This window comes from Molothrus ater, chromosome 6 (genome assembly GCF_012460135.2).
Source record: "Molothrus ater isolate BHLD 08-10-18 breed brown headed cowbird chromosome 6, BPBGC_Mater_1.1, whole genome shotgun sequence".
Classification (NCBI taxonomy): domain Eukaryota; kingdom Metazoa; phylum Chordata; class Aves; order Passeriformes; family Icteridae; genus Molothrus; species Molothrus ater.
The window spans coordinates 38,548,701-38,563,936 of NC_050483.2; the positions used below are offsets into that span (position 1 = coordinate 38,548,701).

The 15,236-nt window shown below is 36.3% G+C and overlaps 1 protein-coding gene across 1 annotated transcript in view; it reads left to right on the forward strand.

Annotated features, from left to right (window-relative positions):
- Nucleotides 1-15,236, forward strand: part of MIPOL1 (mirror-image polydactyly 1) — a 186,844-nt gene that overhangs the window by 83,164 nt on the left and 88,444 nt on the right. Inside the window, exon 12 of the mRNA XM_036384706.2 lies at nucleotides 7,414-7,521. Coding sequence (XP_036240599.1) covers nucleotides 7,414-7,521 — 108 coding nt within the window. The remainder of the gene's footprint in view (nucleotides 1-7,413; nucleotides 7,522-15,236) is intronic.

Here is a 15,236-nt window from a genome sequence, read left to right on the forward strand (position 1 = left end):
TGTAAGGATGGTTCACATGAAGGGTGTCAGCAGTTAAATTTCATGGTCTAAATTTTCTGAATTTTTTACTGTACACTTACAGTTCCTTTAACCATTAAAACGAAAATAAATGAAAACTTGTTTTGCTGCATTTGAAGTGTTCAGAAATAGACAGGGAGAGGAATGGTAGGAGGAAACCTAGTCATGCTTAAAGCATATTATCTGCCTTAATGCTGCAGGTTGCAGCTGGCTCATAGTGACAAAGAAAACAAAAATGTTTTATTTGTACTTTGATGCATTTCTTTTTGTAGCTTTTTGAAACAAGACACCATTGCATTGCTACCAAAAAAACAAAAAAAATAAAGGCAGCATTTAGATCGAAGTGTTTCTCTTGCTAATAGAATATAACTTTTTAAAGATGCGTGTGTTTCTGAGGCCTAAACTCTACAAAAACACTTTTTTTTCTTGAAATTCCAGTAGTTCTAAGCTGCTGGGCATTGTATAAATAATCATTCAAACACATTTGTTGATGGTTTGCCAAAACTTTGAAGTAATTTTTCTCAGAAGTTAGAAAACTTTAATACAAAATCATAATTTAAAGGAAAATTTTTCTAGTGATTATTATGTAGAAACTATTTTATTTCTTTATTTCTTTTAAAATTATTACTTTAGAAAAAAAGGATAAATTCTATTTATATAAGTGCTTCCAAACATCTGCAGTTCAAAGTACATAATTCACAGTGACACCAAAGGTTGGTTTGTGTTTTGACTGGATGACTTTGGTATTATTTTTGTCTGCAAAGGAAAGAGTGTATAGCATCCAAGTGGTGCAAGATGTTTGCCTCTCCAGAAATTGTGATGAATTTGGGACAAGGGGCAGACTGTTAAAAAAAAATACTGAGGGGAGGGGGAAGAAGGGCAGTCAGAGTGAGAACGCTTGCGTTCCATTTGGCATATGTGAGCTGGGAGCCAGTCTGAAGTACAGATCATTATACACAAAGTAAGAAAAGGTGAAACAAAACAACTGACTAAGAGAAGAATCAGTTGAATGGGTTTTGTTTGCTTCACATGCTTATTTATTGCATTTAGGTTTCCACAGGTGAAGACTTCAAAAATATAACAGGTGAAAAAGTATGTTTCTTCATCTTTTTCATATTTCGTGTCTGGAATAATTATTTGTACTTCACTTGTTCACTGCAATGAATATGTGTTAACTAATTTCAAATAATAGATGCACTTTATCACTTCAGGAAGTATTGTGCTGTGTAGTAGTAGGATCTCAGTACCCCATAAACTTATCTTTCAGTGGTATTGTTGCATTTTCCATCAATGTATGGTGTGTCACTTACTTTTCTCATTGAACATTTTATTTAAAATGCGTAAAGGAAAGAAATGCATGTGGGAAAATAGTTCTGCCGTTCAGATGGACTCTGACTTTCCCAGAATTTGGAGAACCTAAGCCATTTTCCCAAGTTATTCAGTAGGAGCTAGGTTATTTTTATTTCACACTACTTCAGTAATTGAGAATTGCAGTTGAGCAAAGTCTTCGTGCATAGAAGTCCACAGAATGTGGCAGAGTACTCAGTGTTTGAAGTGAAGGCACTGATATGCAATCAAGTCATTATGCACTGGCTGACCCAGAGTGAGTGACTTAGCACTCACTTTTGATTTTTGCGTGACTTGAATAAAAATATGTTACCTTAAGTTTAATGACAGAATTAAGCTATTGGTGGGAGAGTGAGATTATGTATTTTTAAACTAGGGAGGCCTCCTGCGACTGACTAGTGCGATCAAATTGGACCAAAGATCCACCTGCCTCACCAGCCTGACCTCACTCAGGTCAGCAGAGGAACAAGCACGTTACAGTGCCTCTGTCTAGGCACTGTGGCTTTTTTCAGCAAGCTCCTCAAGTGTACTCTTCTGTGTTTTATGCCAGTGATGATTTTCAAGTTTGTAAGCACTGCAAGTTTTGATAAGGATTTTAGATAAACAAATGTATTCTAATGAAATATTATCTTTCCTATGTACTAATTGAATAAGACAATCAAATAATATTCAGAACTGAGGAAAGAACTTAGTGTAGAATTTTGCCTCATATTAGTACATTTGTTTCATTAGACTTTGACCCCCGTACCTTTAATAACAGAGACAAATCAATTCCTTTCCTTTTTCCCTAGCATATAAATGGCATAATGTGTTGACTTTTTTTCCTCTAGCATATTTCCATAAGTTCAGGAGAGGTTAGTTTGGATTCCTTTTAATGAAAGGCAATGAAAAATATTATATGCCATACAGTAATATTAAAATCAAATATAGATGTAATGGGATTAAATAGCCACCAGGACTGCATTTATAGTAAGGAAGTGTTATGGTTTTCTGTTATATTCAGTTTTGGCTGTTGCTTCCTGAGCCAGGTAGTGTCACAGTACCCTTTCCTGGGTCAAATCTGTGCTGAAATACAAAATGAGAAATTCATCTGAAATTACCATCCCAGTTCAATGAGATGAAAGCGAGGGACCCTGGTGTAGCAAAATTTGAACATTTTGAAAGCAGCCTGATTGACCTAAGATCTGCAGAGTTAAACAGGCTTCTCCATGAAGCCTCTGGGGATAGGTGTCTTCATACAAACTACACAAGGGACCACATGGGTGGGGACAGGAGGCCCCTCTGCTCGATGTTTTACTTTGCTGTATTCCATCTTTGTCCTTACTAACATTATTTCTCCAATGGCCTTGCAGGTTTTTCTTTAGTTTTGTGTAATGTCTGAACCTTTTACTTTGAGAATACCTCACTGAAGGATCATGTTAAATAACAATCAAAAAATAACTCATCAATCTGTGTAGATGTGGCAGGCACTGTAACACTATGTTAACATGTTACCGGTACAAGTTGAAGAAGAAAATGCTGAAAAGCTGACAGCATGTTAAAGATGATTTGTTTATACAAGTGCTAAAGTTATGTTTGATATGTTAATGCAACCTCATTTTCTAGTAAAGGCCAAACACTATTAAGTGGTTATTTGCATTGATTTTTCTATCTTCTGAAATACTTGATTCAAGGTAAACCATCTTTACTCCTTTTGTATAACTGGAGCTGAGGCTGTCTTTTAACAGTCGCTTTCTGGGTGGGCCTCATGGATTTTACTCAGTGATATTCTCCTGGTCCATTTCTTGACCTCTCTATCAGTGTCCCTTTTAGCAGATGCTCCTTTTTCAATTTGTCTGGATTTTCCCTTTGGTGTTCCAACACTCCCACCTGGGGAGTCACTGAAAGGGGTCAGCGCCCACTGCAGGTTGAACCAGTGCCTCTCACAAACATCCTCATTCTGCTGAATCATGTTACCTGATGCTCATTAAAAAAGACTCAACAGTAGCCTAATCATTTACATTTTAAGATGGGAGGGAAGGATGTGTTTACTTGCTTTCTATCCTTGCTTTCCTGGCTGAATCTCTTCTTATCCTTTTGGTATGTTACCTGCTTTGCTTTTCATTTTGTGTATTTGCTGCTTGTGATATATCCTATGGTGAGTACAGAGGTATTTGTTTCAAGAGATTGCATGCATTTAGAAGAGTTGCATGGTGGAAATGCAGTTAAAGAGAAGATTGAGGTCCTGTTGCTGGGAATGGATGATGTTGTACTGAGCTGGGCAGTGATGGTTGCTCAAGGAACACTTGGAGTAGGTTTAATGAGGTTCACTATCTGTCAAGTACATTATCACCTGATTCAGGCTAGCTAAGGAGACTTTTTGGGGGAAATACTTTCAGAGAGGAGAACAGATATGTGGGTTTGAAAGAAGAGAGGAAATTTTTGTCAGGATTGATTTTTGGGTGGGTTTTTTGTACCTTCAATTGTCTACATTGCCTCTTCAGCTACAGAACTGTGAATGCACACAGTAGACCACACAGTAAAGTTAATTCTTAGTGAATTGTTTGTGTGATACCTTTATAAAATTATGTTCCCATTTCTGAGGCTTTAATATCCTTTACTTGGCAAGGTCATCAGTGTTCTGGTCAAGACATTTTCTCATTGAGATGTGTCCACACTGCTCCTGTATTCCTTGATGTACTCAAATATCTGAGGTAGAGAAGCAGTTTTCTCAATTGACCGCCCATGTTTCATAACACATTGAACTCATGAGAATTTGCATTTAGGGGCACAATGAAACCTCAGATCTGATGTTTAGGTAACCTGTGTTGCACAAGATATATTGTCTGTTTGAAGTTTTCCCAAGTGTGAGTTTTTGCAAGTTTGAGATAACAGAATTTAGACATAGTATCTCAAATTAAACACTTCCTTTAGCTTTCAGCTTTCTTAAAAGGATGCATCCAACATTTGCTTTTTGTCAGTACCAAGTTGGATGATGTCTTCTCTTCACTGTGCTCCAAAAAGTATTTTTATATATGTTTTTAGAAGGAAATTCAGTTCCTTACTTGCAGCTGTTGGCATTTTAGAGGCCTAGAGTGAACCAATAAAAACACATGTTCTTTTAAAGAACATCTATTTTTACTGGACCTTGCTAACAACTAGTGACACAGAATTCAAAAAATGTTGGCTCAAATGAATAGAAGGGCTGCATTGTTTTAAATTCTATTTTTAAAACTTTTCTTTACAGCAAGGTTATACTAAAATTTCACATGCTTCTGCTCTTATGAAAAGGAGTGCTTGCCTTTAGAATGCTGATTTAATATTTCCAAAGTAGCTCAAGTATCAAAGTTGTAAAGTACAAAATTTTATTGAGACATACATAGTGTTGCTGTTTAAGACTATTATTATAATGCTTTCACAAAGAGGTTAATTGAAGGTTTTTCTTCCTAGACAGCCAAGAATAAAGCAGAATATCTTCTGTTAATGCATTGTTTCCAACATAGTAAAACGCTTAGGTGCAAAGGTCAAACTAGATCACCATTTCTTTCAATGATGTACCAAATGGAATTTAAGCAGTATACTAGTTGAAAATGCCCCGGGGTTTTTTTTCAGATATCAACACTCTTAGTAGAAATGAAATGAAAGAGAAATTACAAAATGTTCCTAAGTTTGATGTAAATGTAATCATATCAAGGTTGACTTGATGGGAAGGTTTATCCATTTAAGTTACCTGTGTTGCATCTTTACTGTATCTTTACTGTATCTTTACTTGTTCTGTGCTCTGCAAGATCTTTGAGTCCCACTGCTGCTCTTTATTTCAGTGTCCTGTCTTCACAGGAGTGGAGAGCAGAATTAAGATTGCACCCATGCTCTCAGTGGTACAATCTGCTCTGTACACCAAGATCTTTTCTCATGAATTCATGTTGTTAGGTTTTGCTTTTAGCATATTTTCACATGCCTTTTGGAATCAAGACAATAACATGATTATAAATTCAGGTTTTAAAGGTGATTTGAGATTTTAGTCTTTTAAATAATATTTACTCTACATAAACTTGCGTTGTTGTCAAATTGTGGATTTCAAAACACTGTTTTGAAGAAGAATGTTGGCAAAGCAGAGGGGTGTCCTGGTGATCATACATGATGTAATGTATAGTGCCTGCAGTGATTGATTGATTTATTTTAATGGTGTTTAGATCACATATGCCAAGGAAAAAAATGTTGCTAGAGAAAAAAACCCCATAGTCTGTGTTTAGTTCTTCAATAGTTTTAGCAGCACCTTCATGTCTGCAAACACATAGTTTTCGTGCTGGACATGGAAAAAGAGTTACATCTGGGATTCTGTGATTTGTGATTTTGTGTGTGTGTGTGTGTGTGTGTGTGTATGTGTGATAACACAGACATTAAATATCTTGAGTATATGAAAATACTTACAATCAAATGTATCTTAATATTTTTTCTGTATTACCCTATCTGTGGAAAAATGTATTTTTTCTTGCAATAAAAATGAAACTTAAGAACATTAAGTGCATTAAGTATGTTAAGAAAGTTTACAACAGACATTGAGAGAATTTACTAGGCCAGAAAAATTCACTGCCTTTAAAATAGGCAATCCTATTAGAAATAAGCTGAGATTTCTAACAGAAGTAATGAAATATAACAGATATGGATTTTTTAATAGTACTTTTGGGCTCCTACAAATGTTTAAAATTTATTCAAATAGAGGATTGGATCATTCTGGTTTATATACTATACTGAATACCTGATGAGCAGTATATTTTTAGGCCTTATTTTGTGTTTAAGAATTGTATGTGTTGGCATGTCTTTAAATTTCTGTCTCAAGATCCTGTAGCATTCATTATTTTACTTAGACCTCATTTGTAATTTTTTCACTTCTGATGCTTTCTGTTTCACAGTTTGGTTTTTTTAGAGTTTACACGAGCCAGGCTTCATTGTCCAATATACTGAATTGCTCAGGAATAGGGTGCATATATATGATGGGAAGTTCAGTTCTATGTTGTCCACAGTCACCAAGACACCATGAAAGACTGACATTTCCAGGTCTTTTGAGACAGCAATGCTTACATGGGCATTATAGCACAATTCTTATTCTTTTTATTTGCTAGTGTTTTCAGAAAGTATGTATTTAAATATTTTTTATCAATTAATTGTCTTTCATCCCTACGGTCTACTAGCTGTGGGCTTTGGTGATCATATTCAAACTACTGGCTTGTAATACATTTTTGTAAAATGCTTCTCCTGGTACTCTGCTTTTCCCTAGTTCTAACAGTTATTTGGTTATTCCCATATGTCTTCTTGGTACTTTGTCTGCTTTTTTTTTTTTTTTTTTTTAAGAACGGGGGGGTTTTGTAAGGTAAAGAACTGTCTGCAGACAACTAATTGCTCTTTCAAACCAAGGAACTGGGCAAGACCTTTTATAGTTAACATAAAAAAAGAGCAAAATATAATTTGGTTTTACTTGCTGATTTTTAATCATTAAAATAAATGCTCAGCAGACAGCAGTAAGTCTACATGTGTAGGCACACAGTAGCAAGTGCTAATTTTCTCATTTTTTGTCATTAAGTTAAATATTTAAAGAAAACAATCTTGGAGAATTACTGTAACGTCTTAGTATGAAAAATACAAATCTAAAAATTTCATCTATATTTTCTAATAAAAGGCTGGATCCTTGATTTGGGAGGAGGGTCTTTCATTTGCTTGCATTTCAAAAAGGATGAATTCTTTCCTTTACATCTACTTACTTAATACATAAATGCCAAAATCTAGCCATATATTGGCATAACTAGGAGCAGAAATTCAACCCAACATTCTGATAAATATCTTATCTGATACATAGCGTTTTTGGCATACTTTTGGACCAGGAAAAAACTGAATAATGATACACATTTTAAAAATGTAGCTTTAGTACTGTCTGGGATTGTAACTTGCTTTTGTCTGATGCTTTCACTACTGCAGAAATGGTGATGGGGTTATTTACGGTAAGTCTTTTGGCTTGTTGAAAAAAAATATGCCCACACTCCTCTCCTTAATGGGATTCTTTCCTCGTTGCAGTGCAAACGGCTGGAGCAGGAGCTTCATCATCTGAAAGAGCAGAACCAGACTTCAGCAAACAACACGAGACATATGACTGCTGAAAACAATCAAGAACGTGCTCTGAAGGTAAATCTCCATTTCTTCTTGCAGGCAAATTAAGGTTGTAAGCCCCTGGTGCCAGCTTTCTGGGCTGCATATATCAGTTGTGTACATTTCGGCAGAAGTGAGCTATGGTGTTTGCCAACAACTGCTTCTTTAAACACAGATACAGCACCCTTCTGTTATGGTTTTATTTTATTTTGCGTTTGAAAGCAACAAGAAAAACATAACATATCCTCCAAATTATTGGGCTGGTAATTAACACTAAATTCTTGAGATCTGTCCTTGCAATATTACATTGTATAAGGTGAAGAAAACTGCAATTATTTGCCTCGTGGTACCTTTGCAAAACTAATATTTTAAAGCATGGCTGTTTGATCTGCTCCCAGCAGTGTGTGCTATATTAATAACATTGTTGACCGATACTACTAGTGACCACACAGTTGATACTACTATTTGCAAAAGGGTAGCTACTTGGAATTGGGAGGAGGAATAATAAGTCTTGTCAATAAGAATAAAAATGAGCAGAGAGGCGGGAGAGGGTCAGAGAAAGGACAGTGTAAAGTGACAGGTTATTGCTGCTTTGAGAAAGGGAAATTGTAATGTCAGTGGAATTGATAACTACATAGCCTGCAATCTCACTGCTAGCCAGGATGAGAGACTATGCCAGGTAAGATGTGCAAGCATTGTGCACACCTCTTCAGCCACTTTATTCTTAAAAATCTCTTTTATCGGTAGCGGAGATACAATACAAATACAGAAGCTATTCTGTTTATACTGTGTTGTCATTTTAAAACTGTTTCACTTAGACAGTAAGATCCAAAGGTATCTCACTTACAGATAGATTTTCCTCTGCCTCCTTTTTTCTATTTTTTTTAAATTTATTTGGGAAACATCATTATACATACAACAACATGACTGAAGCAAAGTATAAGAATAAGTTAAATCCTTGTGTAGTTTGACATTTCTCACTAAGAAAAACAATAAATATAATAATAATAAATTGAGAAAGGCTGTGTGCCACACAAATGCTATATATTCCATGGGTTTATAATTGCCATCAAAATCTACGGTGAAAATTACAAAATCAGGTGTGCAATCAGATGACTAGAAATGGAGATCATAAACATTCAGGGGCTGTTTCTGACTGCAATAACAGCATTGTTTTAAATCTGGTCTCACCAAAAGTGCCTGCCAAGCATGCTACTTATTGAACATAGTATTGTTTTTCATTAATTGCAAGCTGACTTGTTTTTTCTGTGTCATTGAAAATATTGTGCAGAGAGCTTTCTGCTAGAAAAAAGTTTTATTTAAGCTATCCTTTTTGCATTTAATATTGTCTGACATAACGCTTACAGAATAATTATATTTTCAGAGCAAGAAGTGATTTGATAGTTCAGAGTGTTACTAGGATTTCATTCTAAGCCTGATATTGCTCTCCCAGCACCTATTCTTTAAAGAATTTCATTTCTGACTGTCACAGGAATTTTTTTATTTTTCAAAGTTAAAGGTTAATTGATCATAGTCTCTTAGAGATGAGAGTCTGGGGAGAAAAAAGACCGCTTTTCAATTTTTTTAAAGTTGAACTTTTTGAATATTGTAGCTCTGTAGAGTTAGTCTCAGTTCAAATTACTGTTGCCTACAGTGAGGGCAGGTCCTTTGGAATATTTTGTAAAGGCCAGGTTGTATTCTTGACCTCGAAAACTTTAAAATGCCGCAATAAAATATTGCCAATGGTAGTTAGCTTTGATATACAGCACATGAGCATGCATCCTGACCTCATGTAAATGAAAAGCTTATCACCGACTTTTAGTGTAGCCACAGCCTGGAAGACTGATGTCCAGTAAGGAGGGAAGTCAGGTCAGTGACTCACTTAGGAGTGGGTTTGGTCAGGGTTCTGGGGCTGGCTGCAAATGGCTGGGGTGCTCCTGCTGCTGTCAGCAGCACAGCTCCCACAGAACAAAACAGCCAGCCAGAGCCCTGTGACAGGCCACACACTGCCCCTGTGAAACCCTTGTGTTCTTGGCTGTCACCTCCTGCCTCTTGTATCCACTCAGTAGCTCTTGCACGGCTGCACACAGAGTGCAGGTACAGACCCAAGCATCCCGTCCTGTCCCCTCTCCACTGCAGAGCATCTTCTGGACATTTGTCCATTTTTAGGGAAATGGGACGCATTATTTGTTTCTGTGGTACAGGGTAAATATCAACTCAGCTTTTATTGTCACCATAATGCAAGGAATTACTTTTATTTTAACCACCTCCACATGCTTACTGGGGAACTGTGCTATGTATTTTTAACCTGTCCAGCAGAAGGAATCCAGGTATTTCTTCTGAGTCTGTCCAGGAAAGTTTGTATCAAGGAAGTTTTTTAAAAAAAACTGTCATTTTCCTTATTCTCTTATACTTAATTAACATTGAGGCAATCTGTTGATTCAGTTTGGCAAAAGATGTATCCTCTGGATGAGGAGTTTGATCTGCTTCGGATTTTCTTAAGGGAGTAACAGAAGTGTAAACGTCAGTTGTGGTGCAGGGATATTTGCAATCTTAACTGGATAAAATAAGTAACACGATCAGCTAGATTAGGGATGGTGTGAAAGTTTGTGATAAAAGATGAGATCATTACCTCTATGGGACCCTGAAATACACTTAAGAACAAAACCCAATGGCTATTGTTTCTTTTTTACTTTTTAAAATCATTTCACAGTAGTGAGTTGCTTGGAAGGAAAACAGTGTAAGAGCAATCCACAAGCAACCAATTTCAGTCCACTGATATAAGGGTCTATTAGGTAAAATAATCTGGAAGCTTTCAGATTTATTTTTCAGTATATCAGTTCACAGGGCTATGCCACCCTTCTTTGAGACAGTAGCCCTCCATTGTCAGGAGTGAGGCAAAGAGGCAGGGAGACATATTATAACTGTGGGAGATGTGCGGTGGCAGGAATTTGGCTAGGTTTGAGATCTGGAAATCACAAGGATGATGAAATCACTCTTTTGCAGATTTTTGTTTTTTACACATTTAGATTCCATGTCACACCTGAGGATAATGTGACAAATAAAACATATGGCACAGGTGGCATGCAGTGCACATTGTAACATGCTATTTCATCTTGCTGTGCCATATAACATCTGCACATCTTGCTAAGATATCTCTTCTTAACTAACCTCTGAGTACATGTTAGTAGTATGTGATTTAAAGTTTCCATATTTAAGGTATTTATTGCATAGAAAATTCCTTATAGTATTGTGGGCCATTCAGCCCCACAATACCAAACTGGCACCCCTACTTTTTGTAATATTCTTGTTGGTCATAGGGGATTGTATTAATTGACTGAAAAAGCCAATTCAAATCTTCCCTCCAGGCAATGCCCACAGCTGCACAGAGGTCATGCAGAGAAGCATGTGGGCCCCTATTTCCATAGTTAAAGTAAAATAATCCTCTTCTTTGTGAAACCATTTTTTAAAATCTCTTATTATATTTCACATTGAATTATAGCTAAATCTTTTTGGGATAATTGCTTCCTAAGGGTCTATACATTTGCGCTCTTAGTACATTTTCATAAAATAAGATCTGAGAGTGCTTTGCAGTTCTAATGTGTCAAGGTCTATATGTGAGATTATTCATTTTTGCTTGGCCTTCATAATTAACATTTGGTCTCTACTGATTCTGATAAATGTATTCCCATAATACACAGAAACAACTGATTCAATTAAACCTAGAAAAGTGGAAGAATTGCTGCTTCTTCATTATTTTTCAAATATTCATTCATTTTACTATTGTTAGCTTTGTAGTGTGTAGTTTTCAAATTCAGAGTTTTCACTAATACATTTTTTCTAAAGAAAAATAAAAATTTTGCCAGTGTACATGTCTTCTTTACTGAGTTGAAGGAGAATAGGAAATAAGTCTTATGAAACCAGTAACTTAATGTGAAATTTCATGAAAAATGTTTAACTGGATTTGACTGAAATAGAGAGAAGAAACTTTATTTTTTTCTACAGTCCTTCTCTATTTTGTAATTTCTGATTAGGTACTATATTCTTCTCAAACCAGCTATTCAGCTACTTTAAAGATCAGAAAGACATACTAGTTTTATCTTTAAGGCAAACTTTTGAAAAGAAGAGGACTATTTCATGGTGATATACAAATCAGGTGACCTTTACTGACTAAATGAGGTTGCTCCATTGAATTATGATGTCATTAGAACTTGTAGGGGTTGTTAATCTCCTTCAGGCTGGTTTAGATGTTACATCTTGTGTTATGATTGGGTTTTATTTTTGTAATATCTGTCTTTCTTTTTAGTTGTTATTTTTTGTAGAATTTATCCTACATGCTTTCATAGTTTTATTAAGAATATAAAAGAGTTAGAGCCCAGAAAGTGACCTGAAGGAGCCATCAGAAGTTTGTCTACAGTATGTTGTAAAGCAACTGTGCCTGATGTCATCTACTTGCTGCTGACATGTAAGAATCGGGTCAAGGGCAGGAAATCTCAATGCATAGCAGTTTGGTAGTTGTTCCAGTGATGATGACTGTGAAGAAGCCACTTCAGAATAGTTAATTTAAGTATTCCTTGATGCCTTTCATAATTTTATTAAGTTCTTTTTGATTCCCAGAATTTCCCAGATTCTTCGAGTAGAAACCATTTTTCCATACCTATTTGACAACATCAACCACAGAAACAAGTTGAGCTGACTGGTCAACCTGTCATCCATGAAGGGCATCATCACAAGAGATTCTGATGTTACAAGAGCTTAAAACAATTTTCAAAACCCTTAACATGAAGTATAAAATGTTTGCTACTGTTGAAAAGCACATACTATTCGTGCTATTGAGGCATACAATATGGAAAAAAGTCCTTTCAGGTGATGTGGTCTTTATTTGCAAAAACTAATTCTAACTGGTTTTAGGTTTGGTGCTTCAGAGCTGAAGTTTCATAAGTTTAATAGTTTAGAGCTGGTTTATGGCTATAGAGCCTCTGATTTCAACAGAGACACATGCTTTTGAAACGTAATCCAGGGAAATTTGTCTGAATCAGTGATGGCAAACCAAGAGATTTCAATCTCTTGTATTCAAATTCCAGTTCAGCATACATTTTTTATATTTTAATAGTTATTAATTTCTTCCTTTCATAATAGTTTTACATGGGGCAGAGGAGATGACATTAATTCACTGGACCACTGGAATGTGAGTTTGGGGTGCGTCAAAGCTCAGCCACATGCAGAACACCCCTCTGCCACCCTCAGCTCTTGTGGCTGTTGTGCTGTAGTTACTGCAGTGCTGTGGGACTGATGGAGAAGAGCTGCTGGTTTGCCTGTATTTTGTAGCTAGCAGATGAATGGCTGTGTTGCCCACTGGTGAGATGGGTGTTACGCCTTTTTTCAGCTCCTAGCTACAAAGTAACTAGAAACTGCAAAGAGTTTAAAACTTGCTACTGATCCAGCTGTCGCTATGGTGTTGTTGTTTGGTACAGGTTGCTTTTTATTTAGAGTGGTTGGTTTTCAGGTTTTTTTTCAATTAATCACCACAGCAATATTCATATGTTGGGCAATCCACCCTTTTCTCAGACATTTTGTTATTAATTCCTCTGGCCAATGTTCATTGTTACCTCTGTATCTAACAAAATAGCAACCTGTGAAAGCTCAGCTCAAGAGCTCACTCTGTGGAGTTAACCCAAAAGCAATCATGCTTTTCATCCTGATATAATGTGCTGCAATCTAGAAAAAAAGACTGCTGTCACATTTGCAAATGATTTTATAGGTGTGTTTGAAGATAGAATACCAGCTTCATCTTGGAAATGGAAGGGGTGAAGTAGATTGTAAATATGTCTCTCAGTGAGAGGAGATACACTGTGCCCTTGGATTTACTTATGGCCTGTATCTGTTTTTCTGAAACCAAAGGAACATTTCAGGACCAATGGGAGTAGTTAACAGGCTTCTAGGAGGTTATGTCCAGCAAATAATATGTTGTTACAGCTAATCCTGAAAGGTTCTTCATGCTATTCTTCCAATAACTTCCATGGGGATAAAATACTACAGGATTTGTCAAAGTAAGCAGCAATTTCTAACTTTGTGCAAGAGCTGTTTCAGTACTTCGGTCTCTTCTTCTAAGAATGATTCCTCTTACTCACCTTTCAGAAGAGTTGTTCAGATTGTAGAAAGCCATAATGAATTCCTTTCTCTCATCAGTACCTACCCTAACACAGGATGTTCCCTCATTTAAATGCCTGGGCAGTGTGAGAGAAAAATTTGCTACCCTGTCAATAAAACTTGTTATAAAGCACATGAGATCACTATTAATTTTTAGAGTGGATGTTTGATGAATTTTTCATTATTAAATTGCTTTTAATTGCATAGTGGAGGTGAAAATAAAAGACTAGTAGAACTTGGAGCATGCTGCTGACAACCTGGACATGAATAAGAATGCACAAACATTTTTCTTCCGTTGCTGCTTCCTAGACTCTTTATCAGACAGGGTAGACACAGTTGCAATCTTAATTGCACTGAACAGAGCCTTTGCTTTTGCTGCACCCAGAAACACTTAATCACAAGGTCTTAAAGTATGTCACCGAGGTTAGACACAAGTCTGTTCAGCTCTTATCCATGCTAGAAGAATGATTAGTCACTTTATGACTTGTTGTTATTAAATAACACCATACACCTCAGAGGATATCAGTGTGAGCTGTTGCATTGTACCATAAATGAATGCTAAAACGAGGCCACAGAAACTCCTGCAGAAGTCATTCTGTCCATGTTTCACTTCCATAATAATCTTCTCTGTTCATTTATCTTTAAGTTACAGTGTCTCCAAAAGCTGTTGCTACAGACTCTGACAGTTAGCCCACCAAGTTAACTGAATTTCTGGAGAGGGAGAAAATAACTCATATAATCCTGCAGTGACCAACATGCCCCCTCAAGCCCAGTGAAAAAAATGTGAGCACTTGTTGACTGGTCTTTAAAGCAGTCATTAGAAGTTTCCTTGGACCCAGTTGTTCTTTGGAGCCAATTTCATAATTTGCGGCTGTAGATCCTTAAGGGATGCCTCAAAGGGTTTCTCCTTCATCTACTGTCCATTCCATTTTAGAAGTGTAGAAGTTTGCTTATGTGTATCCTTTATAGGCAGGAGGTAATTTATTTAGTGTATGTATTTGACCATGAATCAGAAATCTGATCTACTAGTATCACAATCAGTGACCAGCTTTATTAATTGGATTTTTTTAGCCATCAAGACTAGCTAGTAGGCTTTATTTAGTTATGTAGGTTTTGACAGAAAGTTGTTCACAAATGCAGTAACATTGTTAGTCTCCTCCCATCTGGTAGCTAATTTTTTAACACTGATAGACGTTTTTATTCATTGACCAAAAATATCTGGTGTAGGGAGCTTAAAGTTAGAATAATTGCTTAAGTGTACCATAAGCAAATAGTACAATATTTTTCCCTGATGGAAAACATGAGAATAAAATTATGAGATGTTTGCCCTTCACTGGAAGGGAAGTTGCCCAGAACACAGGCTTCCAGAGTTTGATAAATCTGGTTTATATGTCTAGCTGGGAGTTGAAAAGAAATTATGTTTGGTAACATTGGTACTTGCATGATTTTCAGCTTCTGATGACATTAAGTGGTTGTGTGGATAGATGGCAGGGACTTTTGTACAGCTCTTGGTTCACTAAAACATTGCTGCAGGCGAGAATTTTGAAAGCATTGAAACCTTGGGTTGTTTTCAAATAGAAGGAAACAAATAGACATACCCA